Genomic DNA, 27,077 nt, shown 5'->3' on the forward strand with positions numbered 1-27,077 from the left:
GTACGTCTCCATTTGTTTTATATGGAGACGTACACGCAAATATCACGTCACGTAGACGCGTCAATAACGTGTAGCTGTTGATCTATGCAGACGTCACGGCGGAGTCACGTTAAAAGTTTAACGTGTGGATTACGTCTGCACGTCTGCCCGTCTGCACGTCTGCCCGTCTGAACGTCTGCACGTCTGCCCGTCTGCACGTCTGCCCATCTGCACGTCTGCCACAATCTAAGTTTACAAACAAGACTTATTTTGGCACATTTTATGTAGGACTATGATACACTTATTTTTATAATGCTGAATGTCTGGTAATGTACCATACATTTGGTATCCCAATGATAGATGTAACTTTTTAATAAAAGTCTATGGCATGTATTTTGATTATTCGATCTTCAGAGATAAAAAAATAAAATGGGCTAAAAAAAAATTCAGAAAAACTGAGTCTTATCATTATATATTAGTGTGCTTCAGATGTGTTAATGCTCTGCAGCAAGCCAGCAACAGTCTGCATGCCTCGAGTTCACTCATGCTGCATCCAGCATTAATTAACCATTCAGAAACCATTTTAGAGTTTATTGGATTTTAAACTAAAATTAGTTAGCCTGTGATTGCTTGGATCAGGCTACTGCTATTCTTATTCTGAACAAGTAATTAATCATTCAAATTAAAAATGTTTTAACATAAATGTACTATTTAATAGAGCTACAACACTAAAGTTTTTATAAAGCCTATAAATGTCATCTAGTCATACTACACATTTTTTGCTACCGTTGAGAGCATACAAAAATCTTGCCCAAGTCAGGCAAAACAGTTGACAGCCCATATAAATACAGTAAGAGGAGCAAACGCTGCATAGTTTTCACCTGCAGGAAAAACAAACACTTTAAAAGATGAGATGAACACTTTAATCAGTAGGTGGCAGCAGAGCAGCATTTATTTGACCATCTCCACTTTCTAAATAGGAAATTACTGACCCACAGAACAGTTTGGATTCACTCTGTCTTTCCTTTATGACAAACAAAACTATTTTATTTAAAGTGTGAATAGATTATAAAGAAAGAGAACAAAGTATGCTCTTTTTATTTAGCGACTGATGGAACTCCTGCGAAAACTCCTCTGATAATAAATAAATTGTCTATAGCCGACAATCAAACATTTAGGCTGTGTAAACCTCACACTGCTGGTTATAGCTATCCTGAAAATTAACATTAACTGTAAACTTATTCCTCAAATCTAGTTGTAGTAATATTGTTTAATGATCAAAAAGGATGTTGATTCAGGAACATTGTACTTCATGAAATCATGTTCATCCATTCACTAAATCCCTTTGCACATACTGCCTTCAATGTCATTTTACAGTTTTTCTCAGTCACTTTGGTAGTTTCTTGAATCATCCTTAAGTTTTGCAAACCAGTAAATGCATTTCTTAAAATAATTAATAGCAGTCCATGGATTGCCTGCAAAAGCCTGTACCTCCTCAAATCCTTAGTTCATCTCTCAAAAGTGGTATTTATGTCAATGAACATATCAGTACCATTGAATAGTCCTTGTGTATTTGCTCACAAACAAGATATTCAAAATGCTTATTGATGTTGTCGATATGAAATTGTACTTGTTCAGTATTTCCCAGATATCCAGATGAAGCTTCATGAGATGCACCTCTGAGCTACTTCAGAGAACTGGTTGATCATTGGTTGATTTAATGCTTTACCTTTCATTGGTGAAATGCAAAATTTATAGCCAAGAAATGCTTGCTGTCATTAAAACATTAAAATGTAGCATGTCATTGGAACCAACAACGGCATATATATTTAGGCTAGCTATATTTCAATTTACGTATAACGCAGTCACTTTAAATTCACATAATGTTTAACTGGGTAACATAATTAGGAAAATATCAACCCGCAATATATGAAAATTAACTGCCAATTGAGACCAAAAGTTGAGAAAAAAATACCAAGTAAAAAACACATTTGTAAATATTTATTTTAATATTTCTGTAATGAGCAGTCTTTAGCTTTTGAAAAAATCATTAGAAAACCAGAATGCCTGTAAATAAACTATATGGTAATGACATTTCACACAATAAAAAAAAAAAAAAAAATTGTTCCAAACATCACCACAGCAGAACAATTGCAATTGTCTTAAAGTAGTAGTTGTGTGGATATTAAATATATAGCCTCTTTGTTTTTTGTTTTTTTGAAAGAATAGTTTGAACAATAACCAGTAATGTCAATAGAACAGTGCCTTGCCGCCATCTACTGGCGGTTTTATATTTATTTTTAGTGGTTTCATATTTGTTTGGCCGAGCTCCTTTATTTCGGGATTTAGGCTACAACTCGTTATAACGATTTTTTTATAACATAGAATTTCAGAATATAATTCCACCCACTGCCACTCTACTATATCTATATTTTTTGTATTATTATTAGCCATAGCCTATTCCCATGCATGCTCGTGCATAATTGATACAAAAACGAAATTCAAAGAAAGTCTTTCTACAAAACAAAACTTAATGAAGTGGTCAAAATCATGTCTGACCCACTTGTCTCCCGTCATATCGCATCCTATATGTTGCTCTATACTCATGCTGTTCACTGTTCATAATCAACATAAATGAAAATTAAATAACAAAAGCCTATTGTAATATTTAGACAAATGTGAAACTTGCAAAGAGTGGATATTGAGCGGACAGTCACGTGAAAAGTAACTTGAAACTTGTTTTTAAATGGGAAGAGCGTCTTGGTTCACCCTCGGCCTGTCAGAAAGATAGGCTATGCTAGGATATGCTTTATTACACAAAACGAAAGATTGAAACATTATTATATTTATAATGCTGTGGTCTAGTTTGTATGATGGACTATCTAGCTACTTCAGTAATAATAGGCCTACGTTGTTTTGGTGAGAAGTCTGTTTTTCAGATCATAATAAAAAAATACTTGGCCCCCTTATATGAAAACGAAATGAGCTAGGCTACAACATAGTCCTAACAACGATAGAAACCCACAACTTAAGACGGATCGCCATTCAGTCATTGGCTGAATAATAATAATTAAAAAAAAGCTGAATGGAGATAGCCTAGCTCCAGACGTTAAGACGTGCAGTCGTTAAGACGGGCAGACGTCCAGATAGGCAGTCGTTAAAACGTACAGACGTTCTCCACACGCACGTTAACACGTCTTTAAGCTTGGCTAGGAATCGAATGACACAAAGCGAGCGCCATATACGAGCACCGTTTGCACACCCTCACTTGCACACCGTCGCTTTGCTGCTTTTTGAACCACCACTGATTTGCCCCCTTCCGTTTGTCTCTCATTGAATATGAACTACAGACTTTTGCTTTCTGCATTTCCCGTCTGAAACTGTCTTTGTCGAAGTGGTACTGCCCCCAATTTATCATCACCCCACCAAGAATTCTTCAGAATCTTCAGATGGCCACTCCAAGCCTGTACATATTTATTATGTTATATAATACAGTATTTACTATGGGTGTAACGGTACATGTATTCGTATTGAACCGTTTCGGTTCAAGGCTTCCGGTTCGGTAAGCATACAAACCGAACGATTGCTTGGACCATTTTTCCTGCCGGCAAAATTCGTGCTGACGCGGCCAACACAACGTTGCGCAACATCAAATGGCAAGCGTAATGAAAGCAGAACAAAACTGCGCTACTCATTATGTGCTTTTCAAGGATCGTTTATCAGTTCGGACCAGCAACATCTGTGCAACGCGAGCCGATCTCGATCAAGCAACACTGTTACTACACAGCGCTAAGAGATCCGGTAAAGAAAACATTTGAATTCGCCACTGAGGTAATAACATCGCTGCGAGATCTACATTTCTAGCATTCACATTTCTCCGTTATTAACCGTAGATCTCTATTAGATCAAACAGCGCTGTCACGGAAACCAGGAGAAACATTGTGCCGTGAATGAACTAGTAATACTTTCGTCCACAGACCAGCAACATTCACCATGGATTTAATATAGTAACACTAACTTGAACCAGTTTGGCTGGAATGGTGAAATGCTTTCAAGTACTTCACACATCTTTTTCCAGCACTTCAAAATTCAAATATCATATAAATAAATGTATATTTAAATGTTATTTTTAATGTGATGACCAAAACATTATTTGTTCATCCTTCAAAGATGACCCCCATTCATAAACCTGAAAGTTTCAAGATCTAGGAAAACTCACACTTGTTTAAAAATATTTTTCTTTAAACAAATGGGAAATTTCTCTGGCATTTTTCTTTTCTTTTTGCTGTATCGAAAACGTACCGAACCGTGACTTTAAAACCGAGGTACGTACCGAACCGTGATTTTTGTGTACCGTTACACCCCTAGTATTTACATTTGCAGCTGTTCTAGTGGTCGCATGCTGTTTTTTTTTCATTTTGCTGCTTTTCTAAAGTGTTTTATTTTTGAGTAATATTCTTTACATTTCAGTAGTTTCTAGAGTTATTTAAATTATCTTACAGTTTTCTTTTTTTATCCTATTTGTTCCTACAGATGAAAACTGTAAGTGTGGCTCTAGTTTTATGTCTCAATGTTGGAGTGGACCCCCCTGATGTAGTCAAGACTTCACCCTGTGCCAGACTAGAGTGCTGGATAGGTGAGTTTGCCCATATATCCACCAAATAACCATACAATGGTTTCCCCATCGATTGTATCTCCGTTCCACCATTACCTCTTTTCTGACGCCCCTGTGTGTAATAAAGAAGGACATTACTTTGTACATATTTGTCTGAAAAAAATTGGAAATAAGCAATATGTTGAATGCATGTCAATTAATAAATGTTCAATGCAGTGTGCAGTTCACTGCAAAAAATCGACTTACAAAAATAAGAAAAAAAACGTAACTTAACCCCCCCCCTAAAAACAAGCAAAATTATCTGCCAATGGGGTGAGAATTTTACTTGATAAGACTTCTTAAAACAAGACAAATAAACTTGTGATAAAGTTCTTCATCTTAAAACAAGAAAAAAATGAAGTAAATTTAGATATTTAAATTGATTCAAGCGGTACAAATATCTTCAAACCAATGCAAAAATAGTAAAATCTAGCATTTTTTTCTTGTTTTATTTGTGGTTAGTTTTGAATACTCTTGGTAAAAATATCTTGATATAAGAATATATATATTTATATGTATAAGAATATATATATATATATATATATATATATATATATATTATATATATATACACACATTTTAAGGGTTTCAGGCTTATTTTGAGAGAAGTTTGGTTTAAATGATCTTGATGTAAGAATATATACACATTTTAAGGGTTTCAGGCTTATTTTAAGGCAAATGTTTGGTTTAAAATATCTTGATATAAGAATATATATACACATTTTAAGGGTTTCAGGCTTATTTTGAGAGAAAAGTTTGGTTTAAATGATCTTGATGTAAGAATATATATACAAATTTTAAGGGTTTCAGGCTTATTTTAAGGGAAATGTTTGGTTTAAAATATCTTGATATAAGAATATATATACACATTTTAAGGGTTTCGGGCTTATTTTTTGGGGAACAGTTTGGTTTAAAATATCTTGATTTAAGAATATATTTATACACTATAAGAGTGTCAGGCTTATTTTGAGGGAAAGGTTTGGTTTAAAATAAGTATTTAAAGTATTAAAATAAGTAACTAATAACTAACATGGATGTCTCAATCAAAACTATTTCTAAAAATAAGCTCTGAAACGGAGATACATTTAATAAAGCTGGTACAACAAACATGCTCTTAATATTGCTTTATTAACTGCAAAAGGAAAGCAAACGATTGTTACAAAAATTACAGCAATGCATCACATCACAGCAGTTGGTAAGCATATTAAAACAAAGCTGTAAAATCCAATTAGTAAACTTGAAAAAAGCATGCAAACCAATTGCCTTGAAAAAAACGACTAAAGTGAAATAGGAATGTGCATGTCTAGTAGTGTAAACTTACAAGAGAGCTCCAGTAACTTAAAACTAATTTCATTTATTTTAGATGTACTCATTTATGCTAGTTGAGTTTACTTTACTTCTAAAGCAATCCAGTTTACTTGTTAAAACCATGCAAACTGATTGGCTTAAAAATAGCAAGCAAGCTTTACTCCAATAAATTTAGTAGCATCAATCATCTATTATAAATCATTGTGAATAGTTTCACAATTTTACAAAGATAACATTTACAACTGGACAAATAAATTTGCCAATGATACAGTTCAAAGGTTAATTTATTAGGGCCCAAGCCCTGAAAGGGTGAAGGCCCTGTTGTTTTCCTTAGGATTATTTATTATTATTAGGGCCCAAGCCCTGAAAGGGCGCAGAGCCCTATTGTTTTCCTTGGGATTATTTATTTTTAGGGCCCAAGCCCTGAAAGGGCGAAGGCCCTATTGTTTTCTTTAGGATTATTATTAGGGCCCAAGCCCTGAAAGGGCGAAGGCCCTATTGTTTTCCTTGGGATTATTTATTCTTTTTTATTATTATTATTTTACTACCTTTTGGGCACTTTTGGAGCCCTTAACATGCTCAAAAACTTTTACCCCAGCCAACAAGAAGTCGGCTATTGAGGGTTGTTTGTAAAGCACATGCAATGGAATTTGATAAACTCCTCCTAGAGCTCTGATCCAAATTCGATGAAACTCGGTCAGCATGAAGTCGGTCAGCGTGAAGTCAAGACATTGAAGATGAAAGTTTGCGAGGGGATTTTTGATATCTCAAACGGTTTGGCCGTGGCGAGGAAACAAAATTATGGCAAGAAACGTGAAACAGGAAGTGTGTTATAACTTCAGCATACATTAACTGATCTTGATGAAACTTCAGCAGTGTGTTCGCTGTAAGAGGATGATCACATGGATGTGACTATTGACTGTGAGTCAAAGTTGTAGCGCCACCAACTGGCAGCAGGAAGTGTGTCACTTTCAAAATGCTTTGAAATCACCCTCTTATTTTTACCCGATTTGCTTCAAACTTCATCTGTATAATGTAAATACACGGCAGATAAAGACCTGTGAATGGATTCTTGATATCTTTGAAACTGTTGCCGTGGCAACGCATCAAACTTTACCATTCTTTTAGGATGCTTTTGAGACCCTTAGCATGCTTCAAATTGCATGAAACTCATCAGACACATCACATTTATTAGCCAGTAGACATGTGCAAAATTTCAGAAACGGGCGTGGTGAGGGCTCAGTAGTGCCACCTTTTGACAAAAGTGGGGTTGTTAGTTTTATCTACAGTTATAAAATCGGTATGTATATTGTTCTCCTCGAGCCGGACAACTTTTTCATTTATACTCATTAGCTAGGACTAACAGAAAGTCAGATATTTTGGTTTGAATATGGCGAGCCTCTCTCTGAGCCTACGCCTCTGTATGGCAAGCCCCTTTTTCACATTTAAAAGCTTAAAAGCTTGACTATCCAGAATTAACATTGTAGATATCAACAACGTCTTTCTGAATAGTCGTAATTACATTTTGGATAGTTTGTATTATCATATAAGATATCTGTAATGTAATTGTGACTAGTCGAAACGACAGATAGAGTATGGCAAGCCGTTTTAACATTTAATCATTTTAATCTACTAGTCTATTTTTATGCTACCGTTGTAAAGAACGATACTTTTAAACATAACCCTAAATCATCATAAGGTGTCGCCAGGCGACCGTCTTAATGAACGAGTCATGGATGCATTCGTTCAAAATGCTGAATCATTCAGTAATGAGGAAAAACATTGCTTTGAGATGCACGATGGTTTGCTGTGATCTTTGTCTAACTATTTTCTCTGCTGAAACATAAAAAAGTCAATATTGCATCTAAAATGTAAGTGACGTAATGTAAGTTTTCATGTAAGTTTTCATGGATTCTCGACTGAATTGAGTATAAGGAAGAAGTGGATTAAAACTTTAAAATACAACAAGGTAGCATGTTTGTTTGCAGCTTGCACTTTAGTAAATCAGACTAATTTACCAGGGATGACATATAAATAAACTTAGTGTAGTCCATCAGTTCGCCAGCGAGATCGGTGATTCAACGAAAGTGGCAGTACACAAAGATCACAGAATCCGGAAGTACTACGTATCAGCGTGATAATCCCCTATTTCTCTTCAATGCTTCTTGAAGACTTGAAGATTGTGACAAAGTGTGGTGTGTAGAGATCCACAGCACCATAAAAGTTATTCTGCTGTCTGCAGATCTGTGGTGACTATCCTGTCAAACTCTGCAAACACCTACAACATGTTAACGGTAACATTTTGTGTGCCATTTCACCAGATTTGTAACGTTAACCTTAATAATTTATAAACCAATGCCAACAGAGGAGAATGCATCAGTGAAAGTGGTAAAATAGGAAAGCATAATTCTTACATTTGGGACAAAAAAATCGTTTTTAGGCATTTTAGTTAGGGTAGCTACCTGAAAAAAAAAAAAAAAAACACAGAATAGACCTTATTCAGAGCAGCGCCATGACCGGTATGAAAGTGAGGCTGAGAGGGATAAACTTACCATGTTTCCAATGGCATCTTATCTACTGTAAAAAACTGAATAAAGCTCCTAGATAACTTGCAATTTTCCACAGCTTACATTGTCAGGAGTTTTTTGTCAATTGAAATTTCTTGGAAAGATATTTTTCCAGTGTTTCATGAGCAGAACAATCTGAAAACACATTAAATAACAGTACAGCCCATAGAATAGATGCATGTCTATCCCTCACAGCCTCGCTTTCATTCTCATTAAAAATCAAAGATGGTGCTGCCGTGAATAAGGCGTATATCACAATTAGTTGGTCCACATTAGTTGCAGACCAGTAAAATATATTGACATACATAAAAAAAAAAAAATCATTTACACAAAAGTCACAAGCTTGATTACTCACATTATTATTAACTTACTCCAAAAGCGTAGCGAGGCTCCAGATAAAAATGTAGTCACTCTGTCAACGTTAGTTTCCACATCTGCAAAATCGAGAATGCTCTCACGTCACGAGTGCCGCTTCTTCTTCTTTGTTTTTTTCTGCACATTAGGCACGCTTTAATGCACTGCTGCCTCTCACTGGTTTAGGAACGTCATTCCGTCCTTTATTGCTATTTGCTTGTAAAACCTAGTAAAAAGTATGTATTTTATATTACTGAGTAAAGTTAACACATACAAGGTTACACATACATCACTGAGAAAGTGTATATATATATATATATATATATATATATATATATATATAATAAAGAGATAAATTATTTTAATTTAAACAACTACTATCAATAAGAACCTGATGAAAACAACTGCTGTCAACAATTAGTGATCAAAAGACCTTTGCTGACTTTTTTTGATTTTTTGTGTTTCATCTTCCAACTTAAGCACTTTCCCATTTTCTGTATTTCACTTGTGTTTCAGACAGGTTTTATTCTGGGATGACTTTGGTACTTCTATAAAACTCCTTGGATAAAATGTATATCATCTGGCATTCTTCTGCATAATAGTGTATTAGTTTATACAGTATTGCATATAAAATTGCCTGAATTTACAGTAATACTGTAATGTGTGTTTTCTCTTTTTTATCTTCTAGACCCTTTGTCTATGAGTCCACAGAAAGCCCTGGAGATGATAGGGGCCAACCTGCAGAAACAGTATGAGAACTGGCAGCCCAGGGTAAGAGCGGTCCACCTTGGTGTTACCTCATATAACACACAGGCCGTTTCTCAATATGCGTTATTATTGTCTGTACTTGTGTTCTTATGGACTTGTGACATGTCATCAGTCGCAGCAAACAAGATGTGTTCAAATTCAAAGTTCACATCTAGCAAAGTGACAAAACCCCCTTGATCCACCCCTTTTATCAAGGATGCATCGAGAGGTGACTTGTGCGGATTTAAGACAGCCAGGTATCCCATCACGACAGAACTGTTATTGTGTCACAAAATGTAGTTTTAAGAGTTTTTCAGGTTAGAATGTAGTTCAGGGTTCTCAAGTCTCACACATTGGCCGTGAGACACGCGCAATTCAACCAGTTCACAGGCTCACATGCCGCACCGTGTATTTCTCACGCTGAAAAGGCAACATCAACCAAGTTCACTTGCAAGCTTTATATATAACGTTATATACAAGGCGTAGGCAAATAAAGTGAAGTTTCCTGCCACCAGCACTCTTGGACAGATGGCGTTTGTTAGGCAACATAGACGTGCGAACACACGGAAGTTGACGGAACATTCTCGCCCACCGTATGTTCGTTATTAGGTATCCAATAACATCGCGCGAACACATGTCGTGATGGAGAAGGGAAGAAAGCTCGTCTAAAAACATTTTTAGGCTAGAACATTTAACATATAACCCATCATATACATTATTATTGATGCAGTCAAAAACTCTACAACTACTTTGCAACCAGGCCAGAAGCTTTGGCTCAGTTTGAAACTATAAGGGAAATGTTAGTGCGTATGGGAAGGAATGAAGATGTATTTCTTCATTTTATTTAAAATGATATATCATACTGTATTAATAGTCTTTCTAGTTACATTAAGGCTACATGTATTAAAGCAGAGTGCTCTGGGTAATATTTTATATCAAAACATACATTAATCATTGCCATTGTATTTGTATTAACCGCATGTGATCCTCCCCTCACCGCATGTGATCTCACTCCAAGCTTTTGATAAAACTTGAGAACCCTGATGTAGTTGTTTAAAACTTTAAATCTCAAATCTGTTTTTATTTATAAAGTTAGCGCCTATTTGAAAATCATGTACCCCGCCAGGAACAGCCTTATTTTGGCTAGTGGTTCTGATGTTTGCTGCTGTCTCTGATGTCTCTGTAGTGGTTAAACATGAGATATAATTCGTCTCGCGTGTATCTAATGGGCGATCTTTGATCTCATGAATCTTTAATTTGTTCCCTGGCAAATTGTTTTGGCTGAGGACAAATTGAAGTTTCATAACTTTATATATTTAGGCTATTTAACTTTACCTTTGTAGCCTACTAGTGTTGATATTGTATGTTTGACCGAATTAAGTGCTTTATTTCTTATTGTATATCTTCTTATAACTTTTACTTATACTTTTATAATGGCTATTATTGATCATTAAATTAAAACTGACATTTAACAAACAGGGACAGGGTTGTGTTTTGTCATATTTAATTTTATTACAGTGAAGATACCAATTGAACCACATATTAACGTTTAATATTTTTAAAATGTCATCTTTTTTGGAAGCTAAGCTAGCAGGCTCTTGTTCTGTGGAGAAATCCAAGTAGTAACTTTAGGGGTTACTGTCCTTTTTCCCAGACATGTCCGGCCGTCGATGTCCGGGATTCAGCTGTTGGTGAATCTGAATGTACTGTTTACATGAACGCTAAAAAAGGTTGATGTGCGTTTTAACATTGCTAAGAAAATTCCCGCTCCTCCGTGAGCGATACGAGACCGGTAGCTTACGCCTCACAGGTGTCGCTCGGCGGTAATTAGGCCACCGGCCTCGCGTCGTTCTCCACACGGCCCTCACTCGTCCTGCTCGCCACAGTAAACATGATGAATGGCGACTGTAGAATGCAAAAGCCTAATCCCGGACATTTCCGGCGATCTCGAAACACATTTTCGGGCAGACTCATCACTGAGACTCACTAGTAGCCTATTCTTGTTGTTTAACTACTGCGCTCTTACCGTTAGGCGTGGCCTCCTAGGGCAGCAAAGCAAGTGCATTCTGTGAGTTGTTGTCTTTCATCCACATAAGCCAAAAATACATTTTCTGGCTTTTCTCAGTCTAGAAACCTCCAAATTCAAAAATAATTTCCCATTTCTTCTACATAAATTACCCATTCTAGATACACATTCATCTTTCCAGAGGTGGAATGACCCTTTAAAGTTTTTTTCTAGGACCTACCATTTTCGAACAGTTACACTAAAAGTGACAGAAGTGCAAATGTTACAACTTACCCCATATGCTTGGTTAATTTTAACAGACAGAGCGGTTAATTGTAACATTTTTGTGTAAAACACAGAATTCAGTCTATTTTATTTGTTTAGTTTGTTGTTGTTTGTGCATCTGTATAGATAGTTATCCATACATCCATCCCTCATCCAATCATCCTTCTATTATGGATCAATATCACGGATAGAGACATAGAAAAGGGCTGCACAGTTTTGCAATATAATAATAAATAAAATCTTGTAATTGCAATTGAATTAGATTTGTGTGTGGCAGCTGCATGTAAAAGTATTTTCATAAATAATAATTACAGTAATAATAATGCAAATGAGCTTTAAATAAAAATTTAAAGGGTTTATGCATTAAAAACAGGCCATATATATTTTTTTAGAAATAAACAAGTCAAGTGATCAGTGCAGAGTAAGCTAAATTTTAAACATATTAAATTCCAACATTGTTTGTGAAAGTCCAACAAAGTTAAATGTATAAATTAATACTCAACTGAAAAGTGTGTGCCTCCCTGTTTTCATTTCATTATCATTGTACACTATTTTAAGCCTAGCTAACAGTTGCTAGGAATTGCTGACATGTTTCAAAACGGTGCTATGTTTGAGCCAACAAGACGTGATTAAGGCAATATAAAGTTAGATTTGGAAACGTATACAGCCAACTCAGAAACCGAAAAAAAAAAAAAACTATGAGGAAAAAATGTACCTGCATGATGTCAAAACACTCTTTGTCCAGTATCTTGTAACATATTCCCGTAGGGAAATGTGTATTATTGTATAACCATTTCTATCGCTATAGAAGGTGGTAAGTAAAGATTGGGCTACAGAAGATAAGGGTTCGTCTCTAGGAGGCATTGAGAGAGTAAATAAGGACACAAAACAGATCAGTTAAGTTTGGTGTTGGTACCATATATTAAGTGAACACAAAGACAAAACAACAACTACAACGCAATACCCAAAATTTTCCAATCATGCAGAAAGGTTCAATAATTCATAGAAACCCAGGCAAAATATTACTCAGAACTGGAGAATATATTCATATTAAAAAACGGTCCACAACACACAAGAATGGTCCATAGGATGCAATAGTCCATGAGCCAGAATTCATCTAATGGCTCTAAGTGTGTAGTAGTGTGTGTGTGTACGAATAAGAGTAGAAGGGGTGAGCAGACTACAACAGCCTCCTACCAACCCCACAAGGCAATGATGTTACTGGGCCGGTTCTGTTCCAGGTAAATAATGTCTCGCCATCAACTGGCCCGCAACTGGTCACACCTGGCCAATTCCCGCAGATAAGTATAAGCATACGAGTGCAGCTGCAGATAAGCATACGAGTGCAGCTGCTCCGGTGGCTTCCCCTTCATACTACTGATTGGGGAACTCACCGCAGCTTCTAAACCCGCGCTTGAGTGTTAGGATTGGTTGAAGCGCTCACTGAACTATCATGTGACTCTTGCATGAAAAATCTAAATGAAGGGTGTGTTCAGGTGACCGGGCAAAATTAATTAAATTTTGGACAGAATTTTTCCCTGGGTTACACCCTCCCCCCTTTAAATCCATGCACGTCCCCGTTGCATGTCGGAACACTAGATGACATGAACCGGTGACCCCGTGTCAGACATAGATGAAATACTTAAAACGTCAGACAAACTATGGAGCAGAGACCGAGCTACAGAAATTAGAGGATTACCTAAGGTCGAATATTGTAATCGCTCAGGTGGTGCTCTGTGTCGTGTCAAACGTCTGAAAGTCAAGTCGTGGTCAACTATGTCATCGTCAACTGAAGGCTCAACAGAAACGGCAGGCAGTGGACTGGATTCTACAGGAGGGTCTTCATTTAACTGGATCTCGGTAAGTGTCTCTTCAGGTTCAGTTGGGTTCTCAGTTACTGTTCCTGCAACATCTTCCTCTTCCACAACTTCCTTTTCCTTACATGACTCGCTGCTGGATTTGGACACAGACGACACAACTGGGGCTGGAGGACAAATAGGGGGTGGTATAGAAGAACTACAGTCAGCAACATCACTGGGAAGAACAGCATTTGAAACCCTGCATTGTCTTTCTACAGTGAATCGAGAAACAGATGGTTTGAAGATAAGTGACCCCGCATCTTCAATGTAATCATCACTGACGGGTACGTCAATCAATTGTCCTGATTTTTGGGTTTGTTGGCGAGTTTGTGGCTTGGAACCATGATCACGCTCTGGCGACGGGGCATTCTCAACTGCTGGTAGAAAGCTACATGGAAGGAGGAGATCTCTATGTAATGTACGCAGTGGTCCATCTCTACCCTCTGTCTTTACAGTGTAAACTGGGAGCTCACCAGCCCTTCTGACAACAACATAGATGTCCCGCTCCCAACATAGATGTCCCGCTCACGTCCCCGGGCTTTGCCCGGAGACGTACATTTCTTACGAGCACTCTGTCTCCCACTTCCAATGCTGACGGAATAACTCTCTTGTCAAATCGTGTCTTGTTCCGCTCAGATGTTTTTAGAGCATTTTTGGAAGCAATCTGGAAACTTTCTTCCGAACGTAGCTTAAGCCCTTGCACATATTGAGAATGAGTTTTGTATTGTGGTTCACGCAAAGGTAGGCCAAAAGCTAGGTCGATAGGAAGACGTGGGGTTCTGCCAAACATTAGTTCATATGGGGTGAACCCGGTTACTTCGTTTCTTGTGCAATTATATGCATGAACTTATGGCTTCACAAAGTCTTTCCATTTTGATTTTTGTTTGTCTTCCAAAGTACCCAGCATACCCAACAACGTCCGATTAAATCTCTCCACTGGGTTTCCTCTTGGATGGTACGGCGTCGTCCGACACTTTTGAATACCAGCAACTTCACACAACTCCTTAATCAGTTTTGACTCAAAATCTTGACCTTGATCCGTATGCAACCGTTCGGGAATTCCATAATAAACAATGAAGTTATCCCATAAACATTTCACTACAGTCCTTGCTTTCTGGTTTGGTGTTGGGATGGCCACAGCAAACTTAGTGAAATGATCAGTCAAAACGAGGATATCACGGGTGTTGCTCGTGTCGGGTTCAAGACTTAGGAAATCCATACAGATTAATTCGAGAGGACGAGATTTCGTTCATTACATATATACTGTATAAATAATAAATATAAATATTGTTTATGCATAAAACGGGGCCATAACATATCGCAGGCGTTGAGTCGTCTCCTCACAGGCGTTGGTCCTCTCATCGCAGGCGTTGGGGCATCCGAATCCCCGTGAGAGGCTGGAGACAAAACTGGACCTGACGAACGCCATTTTTCTCTGGACAAGTGTCCCGAGATAACAGCAGAAAGGCAGATGGGAAATAATTAGCATAGCTGATGTTCATAATGATTTCCATTATACGGGAGTCGGTGTTAGAAAACCACTATCTCACAAACTCTCCGTAATCCAACCATACGCGCCGACCCGTTTGACTAAGGCTGTCGAGCCCCACTGTCGCGGAAATGCGTTTCAGTGGCAAACGGTTCCATATGGCATAACAGAGGACTAAAAAGTAAGCATTATGTGAATGCTTGACTAAAGAGATGCGTCTTTAATCTAGTTTTAAACTGTGTCAGCGAGTCAGAGCCTCGGACCGTATCGGGAAGGCTATTCCAGAGTTTTGGAGCTAAATGCGAGAACACCCTCCCTCCTTTAATGGACTTTGATATCCTAGGAATGGCCAGAAGCCTTGAATTTAGTGATCTTAAGGAACGCGGTGGATTGTAGGGCGAAAGAAGGTCCGTTAAGTACATAGGTGCTAAACCATTTAGGGCTTTATAGGTTAGTAGCAGTATTTTGTAATTGATACGGAACTTAATAGGTAACCAGTGTAGAGATGATAAAATCGGTGTTATATGATCATATTTTCTTGACCTAGTAAGAACTCTAGCAGCTGCATTCTGTACTAACTGTAGCTTGTTTATTGAGGATGCAGGACATCCGGCTAATAAAGCATTACAATAATCTAGTCTCGAGGTCATGAATGCGTGAACTAATTTTTCTGAATCAGAGATATATAGCATGTTACGTAGCTTAGCAATGTTTCTAAGGTGGAAAAAGGCTGTTCTTGTAACATATGAAATATGATTTTCGAAAGACAAGTTGCGGTCTAGTATAACACCCAGGTCTTTTACTGTAGTGGATAAAGTAACAGGACATCCGTCTATATTAAAGTTGTATTGCGAGAGGTTTTGAGAGTAGTTTTTTGGACCAATAAGTAATACCTCCGTTTTATCTGAATTTAATAGCAGGAAATTACGAGTCATCCAGCATTTTATATCTTTTAGACACTCTGTCATTTTAGATGAGTTAGTGTTTTCATCTGGTCGTGATGAAATATATAATTGAGTGTCGTCTGCGTAACAGTGGAAATTAATTCCATGTTTTCTTATAATATTACCAAGTGGCAGCATATATATTGAGAATAGCAGAGGGCCTAAAACCGATCCTTGCGGTACTCCATAGTCTACTGACGTTATCTTTGATTTTTCCCATTTAAACAGACAAAATGATAACGGTCCAATAAGTACGATCTAAACCAGCTTAATGCCTGTCCCTGAACACCAGTGTAGTTTTGTAGTCGATCCAAGAGTATTTTATGATCTATAGTGTCGAACGCAGCGCTAAGATCAAGTAGGACTAGTATTGAGATACGGCCTTGGTCAGAAGCTAAAAGTAAATCATTTGTAATTTTAACTAGCGCAGTTTCTGTACTATGATGCGGTTTGAATCCTGACTGGAATTTTTCATAGATATCATTTTCTTGCAAAAAAGAGCACAATTGAGCGGACAACTTTTTCTAGTATTTTGGACATAAATGGAAGATTTGAAATGGGTCTGTAGTTTGCCAAGTTATTTGTATCTAGTTGCGGTTTCTTAATGAGAGGTTTTATTACTGCCAGCTTGAATATTTTTGGAACATGACCTAAAGATAAAGGCGATTTAATAATATTGAGGAGAGGCTCTTCCACTACAGGTAATAGTTCTTTCAGTAGTTTAGTGGGTATTGGATCTAATAAACAAGTTGTTGGTTTAGAAGCAATGATAAGTTTATTTAGCTCCTCCTGTCCTATCGTTGTAAAGCGGTTTAGTTGTTCTAGAGGGGCCATAATTGAAGCTGAATCATAAGACACCATAGAGGATTGTACATTTATAATTGTGTTTCGGATGCTTTCTATTTTCTCATTGAAGTAATTCATAAAATCATTACTACTTAACTGTAATGGTATATTTTGCTCTGGTGATGTCTGTTTATTTGTAAGTCTAGCCACGGTGTTAAATAAAAACCTTGGATTATTTTGGTTATTTTCGATTAGTTTGCGGAGATGTTCAGCCCTGGCTGTTTTTAGTGTCTTTTTATAACCGGACATTCTGTCTTTCCACGCGATTCTAAAGACCTCTAAATTAGTTTGTTTCCATTTACGCTCTAAGTTGCGAGTTTCTCTCTTGATAGCATGCGTAGCACTGTTGTACCATGTTGCTTTTAGTTCTCTTACGAGAGGTTCTCTCGTATTGCGTAAGCTAGCTTACGCTACGGGAAAGATTCATCTTTGCTGAGAAGTTGAAGCCAAAAAATTATTCCATAATTTTGTAATCATTGTCAACGCAGTCTCTTCTGAGGCAGACCATGAGCGGGCTAGCTAGCGGCTCATTGGTTCGCTCAGAGAGAATGCACGAACCTATGGGAGAGCGGCGCTGAGTCCGCGGCCAATGAGCGGACGGCGCTCGCTTACTGCGTCACAGCCCGCCAAAAGGGGCGTGGCTACAGTGTATAAAGGTCGCTCTCCCAGCTCGTTCGTTGATTCTTGTTCATTCAGCGAGCTACACGCATCCGCTGTTCTGGGAAGAAGCCGCCGTCGTTGAGAAGGCACCGTCTAGCGAGCTCCGGAGTCTGAGGAAGCCGGCCGTCTGCCACCTTCAGCCGCCCAGCAAGCTAGCGCCATCCGACGCGTATCCTTTCTTTATTATTCCTGCTAAAAGAGCACGAGCGTCTTTTTCAAGATGCCTCGTATTTCCTGCGGCTCTTGCCGCTCTCCGCTCGAGGATGGAGACCGCCACCCCATCTGCGCTCTCTGCCTCGGAGTGGAACACGCAGAACTCGCCCTCGCCAACGGAGGATGCGACCACTGCGAGGACCTGCCGCTGTCAACCCTGCGGGCTCGACTACAGGCGGTCAAAACCGCTCCAGCGCCGCCTCTAACTTCGCCGCGGAAGAAGAAACGCCGCTCCCAGAGGCCGCCGGAGCCCTCTGCGGATCCATGTGGGCCGCCGCCGCCGCCCACAGACCGCTCTCCCTCTCCGCCCCTGCCGGACTTACAGTTGCCGCCGAGTGGCCGCTCTGTCGCCTCCGAGGACACCGCGGATGAGAAGGACTCTTGTTCGCTGCACGCTTCGGACAGCGAGGATTGGTCGTCGATCGGCTCATCGACGAGAGAGTCTGCGGGGACCCGCGCCGGCATCGAGGAGGAACTACGCGCCTCCTTTCTCAGGCCGTTAGCCGCCTGGGTCTCGAGTGGTCTCCTCCCCCTGAGCAACCACCGAACCGCATGGATGGAAAGTTCCTGCACCGGCGTCCGGCCCCCGCCTGCAGCCGGGCTGCACCCTTCCTGCCTGAGCTGCACAGCGAGCTCACGAAGTCCTGGAATGCTCCGCTCTCGGCCCGTAATCGCTCTGATGTGTCCGCTTCGCTGCGCTCAGTGGACGGAGCTGCCGAGAAGGGTTATACTGCCATGCCGCCCGTCGAGGACTCGGTCGCCGCTCATCTCTGCCCGCCCTCTGCTAGATGGCGGTCTGCTCATACGCTTCCCTCTAAAGCGTGCAGAGCGACCTCTAATTTTCATGCCCGCGCCTATTCCGCCGCCGGTCAGGCCGCTTCAGCGCTGCATTCTGTCCTCCAGGTGCTCCAGAGCGACATCAGGAGGCAACCGCCCGTCTTTTCGGATCTGAGAAGCGCTACGGATCTTTCCCTTCGCGCCACTAAAGCCGCCGCACAAGCTCTAGGGAGATGCATGGCCGCCCTCTGTGTCGCCGAGAGACACTTATGGCTCACGCTTACCGACATGGGAGAGTCAGAACGTGCCGCGTTCCTCAACGCGCCTATTCCCCTACCGGGCTCTTCGGATCCGCCGTCACGGGCATCGTTGACCGCTTCTCCGAGGTTCAAAAAGCGACTCAGGCCATGAACTTGTTCCTGCCCCGCCGCTCGAGTTCTTCGATGGGCCGTTCTCACGAGCCGCCTGCCAGAACCACACAGCAGCGCCCGCCTCAGCAAGCTCAGCAGCCTCAGCGTAGACAGGGCGGCCGCCCTCGCTCTCGCTCAGACAGCCGCCGCAGACAGCCTCCTCCCCGGGGGCCTCGACCCAAGATCACGCTGAAGCCTGATCAACAGAAGTCTGCCTAGCACAGCTGAGAAAAAGACGGTTTTCTCCCGCTGCGGCCGGACCACATTCAAAGCTTCGCCCTCTGTTAGTCCCCGTCTCACCGCTGACTACAGTAGTGTTTACCGCCACAAACAAGCCGGTTTCCCTGCCCGCTTGCGAGCGACTAAAAGCCGTTTTCACGGCTACCCAGAGAGTTCACAAAAAGAGCATAAAAGCCTCAAGTGTAAAAAATGTGCCCACAACCATGTGCTCACGTACACACACAAGCACTCTATGCCCAGGGTCTCTCGCAGAGCCCATTCTCACGGAGCGTGCACTTTCCGCTCCAGCAGCAGAGAACATAAGCACGCCCACGAGCCCGTGCGCGTGTCCCCCCTCTGCCCGCTCTGTCTCAAGGCCCTTAAACTCCTCTCTGAGTGTAAGTCCCGTTGCCTTCCACATTATAAGCGAGCCCACACCCAGTGTCCAGCCCGCAATGTGCAGCAATCAGGGCGAAATCGCCATTCAACCACTAGCCGTATGCTACAAAGCGTGGGAAGCCATCCCCGGCATCTCCCCGTGGGTTTTAAGCATAATAAAAGAATGGTTATCGATTACAGTTTCGTCGCCGCCCGCCACGCTCGCGCATGCGGCTCGAATCCACTGTCAGCCCGGCTGCTATGAACACGCTTCGCTTAGAAATAGCCAAGCTACTGCAGAAGGGCGCTATAGAGAGAGTCCCGCCATCTATGACCGAGTCGGGGTTTTACGGCCGTTACTTTCTGGTCCCCAAGAAAGGCGGCGGCCTCAGGCCGATCTTAGATCTCAGGGCTTTGAACAAAGCGCTCATGAAGAGACCGTTCAGAATGCTCACAGTCAGGAAACTCCTCGCGCACGTCCGCCAGGGGGACTGGTTCATCTCTCTAGACCTGAAAGACGCCTATTTTCAGATCCAGATAAACCCTCATCACAGGCCATTCCTACGTTTCGCCTTCGAGGGCCAAGTTTACCAGTATGCCGTTCTCCCGTTCGGCCTATCCTTAGCACCCCGTACGTTCACGAAGTGCATGGATACAGCGCTCGCTCCCCTGCTAAGTCAGGGGCTGCGCATACTGAATTATCTGGACGACTGGCTGATTCTAGCAGATTCCCAGACGGAGCTGCTGTCGCACCGCACAGTTCTCCTCAACCATCTGGAAGCGCTGGGACTCTCTGTCAACTGGACAAAGAGCTCTCTCCAGCCCAGTCAAACTATTTCGTTCCTCGGAATAGATTTGAACTCTATCACGATGACGGCTCGCTTATCCACACAGCGCGCGCGCCGTGTTCAGCGCCTAGCCGCCTCGTTTCAGATGGGTACCCTTACATCCCTGAAATCGCTTCAGAGGATGCTGGGTCATATGGCTTCAGCCTCCGCTGTGCTACAGCTGGGTCTTCTGCACATGCGCCCCCTTCAATTCTGGTTAAAGAGCCGCGTATCCCACCGCGAGTGGACGACGGGCCGCCAGATGATCAGGATTACTCAGACTTGTATCACTGCACTGCAGCCATGGACAGCAAGCGAGTGGTTTCAGAAGGGCGTTACCATGGGAACATTCTCTCGCCGGAAAGTCATCTCGACAGACGCATCCAACTCGGGTTGGGGAGCGGTTTGCGAGGGCTCACCGGCCGCCGGCCAGTGGTCGAGCCACGAGAGTTCCTTGCACATAAACTGTCTGGAAATGATCGCGGTCGAGAACGCGCTGCTGTGCTTCCTCCCGCGCATAAACGGTCACCACGTCCTGATTCGCTCCGACAATATGGCCGTGGTTTCATACATCAACCGTCAGGGCGGCGTCAGATCCAAGAATCTCTTTCATCTGACACGCCGCATCCTATTGTGGTCCCAGAGTCACCTGCTATCGCTCAGAGCGACGCACGTGCCGGGCCATCTGAACGACGGTCCAGACAGGCTGTCCAGGAACCTGGTCTCCCCCGGAGAATGGTCCCTGCACACTCAAACAGTCCAAACACTGTGGCGCCTATTCGGCAGAGCGGAGATAGATCTTTTCGCGTCAGAAGAGAACGCTCACTGCCCAATATTCTTTTCAAAGAGCGAGGACGCGCTAGCCCAGGATTGGCCCCGCCGCCCGCTCTATGCTTTTCCCCCGATTTCTCTGCTACCGCAGGTCATTCAGAGAATCAGGGACTCACGCCACTCGGTGCTCCTCATAGCCCCGCGCTGGGAGAATCAGATTTGGTTCCCGGAGCTAACGCGGCTGTCTCAGACAGCCCCGTGGCCCATTCCTATCAGAGCAGATCTCCTCTCGCAAGCCCGCGGCTCGATCTGGCATCCCCATCCACAGCGCTGGGCGCTTCATGCATGGGTGACCAACGACTACGCGTCGAATTGCCAGAAGGGGTTTTGAACACGATCAAACACGCCAGAGCGGATTCTACCAGAAAGCTCTATGCTGCAAAATGGTCTGTGTTCTCCAAATGGTGCACCGACAAGAATTTGGACCCACGGACGTGCGAGGTTTCGTCTTTGCTAGTGTTCCTTCAGGAGATGCTGGATAAGGGCAGGTCCCCATCCACTCTTAAGGTTTACGTGGCAGCCGTCGCGGCGTTCGCTGAACCCCGGCGCGCCCAGTCTCTGGGCAAAGACGAGCTAATCATCCGCTTCCTCAGGGGAGCCAGAAGGATGAACCCCCCTCGCCCTCCTACGGTGCCGGTCTGGGATCTTTCTATAGTTCTGGAAGCTCTGAAAGCCCCACCGTTTGAACCACTTGAGTCCGTGGAGCTAAAATACCTCTCGTTAAAAACCGTTCTTCTGACGGCTCTCGCCTCAGTAAAACGTGTGGGGGACATTCACGCGCTGTCTTCGAGCGCCGCGTGCCTAGAGTTTGGACCGAGTGACTCCATAGTCATTCTAAAGCCTAGACACGGTTATGTTCCAAAAGCGATTGGTACCCCTTTCAGGGCGCAAGTGACCTCTCTATCGGCGCTGCCTGCATCCGATAGCGAACGTGACGCTGACCGCCTCTGCCCGGTTCGGGCTATCAGAGTGTACACTACACGCGTTGCCGCGTTCAGACGCTCGGAGCAGCTGTTTGTGTCGTTCGGTGGCCGCACCAAGGGACTAGCCGCCTCGAAACAGACCCTATCCAGGTGGATAGTAGACGCGATTGCCTCTGCTTATGCCGCTAAAGACCTGCCTTGCCCTCTGGGCATCAGGGCTCATTCCACCAGAGGCATGGCCTCATCGTGGGCATGGTCCTGCGGGATTTCCATTCACGACATTTGTGTGGCTGCGGGATGGGCCTCCCCCTCCACCTTTGTCAGATTTTACAACTTGGAAGTTCCAGCCTTACAGGCTAAAATTCTGGCGGTCTAGTACTCACAGCCCTCCTATAGAAGCCGCACTATCGGGAGTTCCATCACACCGGCTCACCCCTTGTGTTCCCCTATGTGCTTATGCATTAGCCCACACATCACGGCCCGCCTTCGCCGGCCGCCTTGGGCGTTTTTTGCACTAGATAGTAACGGCCGCTATGCTGGCCGCCGTATTATCTTCATCCACTTATAGATTCCCCCGGTGTTCCCCTGGGATGCTTAGTGGTTACTTAGCGCGCACGGCGTTGACCAGGTGTTCCCGTAGCGTAAGCTAGCTTACGCAATACGAGAGAACCTCTCGTAAGAGAACGAATCGGTTACCTAACGTAACCTCGGTTCTCTCTAGATGAGGGAACGAGTATTGCGTTCCCGGCCGTGCTTGCGCCAATAGCGTTTCGCTTCATGCTACAGAATCAACGAACGAGCTGGGAGAGCGACCTTTATACACTGTAGCCACGCCCCTTTTGGCGGGCTGTGACGCAGTAAGCGAGCGCCGTCCGCTCATTGGCCGCGGACTCAGCGCCGCTCTCCCATAGGTTCGTGCATTCTCTCTGAGCGAACCAATGAGCCGCTAGCTAGCCCGCTCATGGTCTGCCTCAGAAGAGACTGCGTTGACAATGATTACAAAATTATGGAATAATTTTTTGGCTTCAACTTCTCAGCAAAGATGAATCTTTCCCGTAGCGTAAGCTAGCTTACGCAATACTCGTTCCCTCATCTAGAGAGAACCGAGGTTACGTTAGGTAACCGATTCGTTTTCTCTCTAACCTTTTTTAATCTAATTGGTGCAACAATATCTAATGTACTAGTAAAAATGGTGCTTAAACTGCTAGTCATTTCCTCTAATTCATCTGTTTGTTTGGGTTCACTTAGCAGCTTAGATAGATCAGGTAAGCTATTTGAGAATCCATCTATAGTGGTTGGAAGGATTGTTCTGCCTGGTCTATAACGTGGCGCAACATGACATATTTCAGCAGTACGTATTATGCAAGTCACCATGTAATGATCAGTGACATCATCGCTTTGCGGTATAATATCAATATCAGTTGGATCGGTTCCATATGATATAATTAAATCTAGTGTATGATTTAGACGGTGAGTGGGACCACTGACGTTTTGTTTGACCCCAAAGGAGTTTAATAAGTCTGTAAACGCAGCCCCTAAAGCATCATTTGTATTATCTACGTGTATGTTAAAATCTCCAGCAATTATTGCTTTATCGACGTTCACCAATAGATCTGAGAGAAAGTCTGCAAACTCTTTTAGGAATTCAGCATATGGCCCTGGAGGTCTATATACAGTAGCCAAGGCTAGAGATAATATGGATTTCCTTCTTACATCTAAGAGCGTAACATTTAGCACAAGTACTTCAAATTAGAGGTCTTCACGGGTCCAAAAATTCATGCCCGACCCGGAAGAGACCCGTAATGTGCTACACCGAACCGACCCGGACCCGCAGCCTGATGTCGTTCGCTCCCGCGTGCAGCACAACAGCTCCGACGCGCTGGTCCCCGTTCAGGATCTCGGGAACCTGTGCAGCGACATCAAGAACACGAGCACCAGGAAAGCAGTGAGTGCGCACCTTACCTTTCCTCGAAGTAGTAGCGCGGACATGACGGACCATGGATGTGCCGATGATCACGGCATCATCGCGTTCCGGCTCGCGAAGAGGGGAGAAGCGGTTCCGGGTGGAGATCTCGAAGACTGGGAGGGGCGGAGAGGCAGCTCTGGTCCTGGCTCGTGTCTTCCGCTGTGTGAACCATGGTCCATGTTGCTGTTTCGGTGCCGGAGTGAATGAAGCCTGAGAGGATCGCGTCCTGGGCAGAGTAACATACGGAGTAGACAAAGTCGGACTCAAAGAGTTAACATTACTAACCACTGATTTGTGAGCGTCGGCGCGTGATGCTTCAAGCGTTGAGCGCCGATCCAACAGCTCGGCTTGCTTCACCAGCAGACCACGGATCTGTTTGTCGACGTATTCCAGCTCCTGCTTCACCGTGAAGAGCTCGAACGTGTCCTCACCTGCACTCAGAGGTAATGTTAGACACGCATCTGATATGTTCGCCATTATAACAGATAAACAGTAAATTAGTAGTGATACTACAACTATCACCACTAATTTAGGACTTATTAGTAGTGATACTACAACTATCACTACTAATTTAGGACTGAAATGCCGGAAATAACCAGGATTCAGTGAAACGGGTATAAAATGAGACGACCAGTAGGCGAGAGGGCACGCGTGGAATGCTAGCGGGCTAAAGGCTAGTAGCCGGGATTTGGAAGGTCGGATATAAGTAGCGATATCAAAGCAATCCAATTGTTTTTTATAAGGAATAGTATCGAGGATAAGTTCACATGATATAAAAATAGAAAATGCTTGTTTATAAATGAGTGGTAAAGAAGAAAATGAAGGATTAGTGAAGAAATTCTCCGGAGCTACAAACACAAGACTACAAGAAACAGACAGACTAGACAGAGCAGGTTCTGATGGTTCTGATCACAGATAGTTGCTCCTCAGTTCAAGTAAACCGATCATCATGTTACTTTCGTTTTTATTTAAATATACAGTACAACTTACCGAAAGGTATATTTACTTGTACATAATAACGATCAATCAGTGTTTTCAAACACGGAAAGAGGTCAGTAACACTGCAGGAGAACAGTTGTGTCACAAAACGTTACATTTACCTCAGGAAAGCCATTTAATGACCAGCACAGAGTATTTTGCTAAATATTATATTTAATTTCTCTCTGTATGTTTACAGCATTATGTGAGTTTTTTTTTCTTGAGAAACATTAACAGACTGGGGCCTACCTAATATTTATTCGAATGAGTCAATATTGAATTAAGACTGAAATCAAATCCAAGAATGTAATTGAATAATACAAACAGTGACATAAAACAGTCGAGGTTAGATCCAGGGCAGACGACAGGATGAAGCGTGCAAGGAAAATTGTGTGTGGGACCATTTTACCTTAAAGAATGACACAGATGTAAGTTGCTGGGCTTAGATTTGGAAATACATTACATCTACATTTCAGTGGTAACAGATAAGGTGATGATGATCATCATCTGTCTTTATTATTGTTGGCACTAATGTTAACGTTACCTCAAACTAAAGTGGCATCTCTTCGGAGCGTTCATTTACTTAAATGAGCCATGACAATGTTTCAAATGAGCTTCTAACACTAGACTAACGGCTTTATTTCAACGTGATCACCTTGTACCCAAACCATTTCGAAACTAAAAAGGAGCCATTTGTCCTCCGATTACATACAAGCTCCTTGGCGCCGCATTTGCGGGACTCATGTTTCGTGCTGTATGGGGATTTTAAAAAAGTGACATGAGTGGAAGGGCGGTGCCGGGGCACTGTGTGTGTGAGTGGGAGGCAGAGCGGCAGAGAGATGCGACAGAATTGTGAAATTGTTGGCGCGTCTCAAAATGGCTGTTATTTCAAATATCGTAGCATATTTTAAACCAATCGGTTAACCGATTTCAACCGGCTAATGAGGCTCGGTGGTCGGTCAAGAAAATATTTAGTTTTCGCCATCCCTAATGATAACTGGGCAACTACGCATGATTTGTAGTATGATTGCGTAAAGGTAACATGAATTCCGGTAGGGAACAGACTCGACTGCTACACCGGTCGGGTGCAGCGCTGCAACCATGTAAACAGAGTTTGCCCTTCCCCTACTGACTTTCACTTTCTGTGCCTGAATGGAAGTGAATGAGGCTTTGCGATATATATATTTATTTATTTATTTATTTATTCCCCCTTGGAAGGGCAACATGAGTCGAGAAGGGCATATGGGCAGTTGCCCGGGCAACCTGAGCAACCCCCCTGTGCACGTCCCTGGGCACCAGAGTCAGCAGAGATGAGGAGATCATTCATAACTCGGACAAGGCAGTCTCGGTACTATGTCCTTATCAAAAACCAGATTAAAAAGGTTCTAAAAGCTCATTCATGGACAAGTGTGAATGTAGTTGTGACATAACAACACGTTCCAAAACCATTGCTAAAAAAGGAAGATTAGATATTGGCCTGTAATTAGACAGATCAGACACATCACAGCCAGGCTTTTTAAGAACAGGTGTGATAGAAGCAACCTTAAGGGCTTGGGGAACAAGTCAAGTAAACATTAACAATGTTCAAAATGAGAGGACTGATAGATGACAGACACTCCTTGAGAACATGAGTTGGAATATGATCCAGATTACAGGTCGTGGAACTCATCGTCATAATTAATTTTGAAATGTAATCAATTGTGACCGTTTGAAAACTAGAAAACCGGGTAAGCGGACAATTTCAGGAGGTGCACACAAATGGCGCTTTTCCACTGCATAGTACGGTACGGTTCGGCTCAGTACGCTTCGACTCGGCGCGGAACAGTTAGGATCGCTTTTCGTTTCCACTGCAGTAGTA

At 42.5% G+C, this 27,077-nt stretch overlaps 1 protein-coding gene across 8 annotated transcripts in view; it reads left to right on the plus strand.

Moving 5' to 3' along the window:
* The window catches only part of rptor (regulatory associated protein of MTOR, complex 1), a 402,321-nt gene that overhangs the window by 61,298 nt on the left and 313,946 nt on the right, over nucleotides 1-27,077 (plus strand). For 7 of the 8 annotated variants that reach the window (XM_089134067.1, XM_089134063.1, XM_089134065.1 and 4 more), the window contains 2 exons: nucleotides 4,513-4,615; nucleotides 9,551-9,633. In XM_089134067.1, the coding sequence (XP_088990193.1) occupies nucleotides 4,513-4,615; nucleotides 9,551-9,633 (186 nt within the window). The remainder of the gene's footprint in view (nucleotides 1-4,512; nucleotides 4,616-9,550; nucleotides 9,634-27,077) is intronic. The other variant, XM_089134070.1, reaches the window with a different exon arrangement.

This window comes from Pimephales promelas, chromosome 8 (assembly GCF_988280905.1).
Source record: "Pimephales promelas chromosome 8, fPimPro1.hap1.1, whole genome shotgun sequence".
Taxonomy (NCBI): domain Eukaryota; kingdom Metazoa; phylum Chordata; class Actinopteri; order Cypriniformes; family Leuciscidae; genus Pimephales; species Pimephales promelas.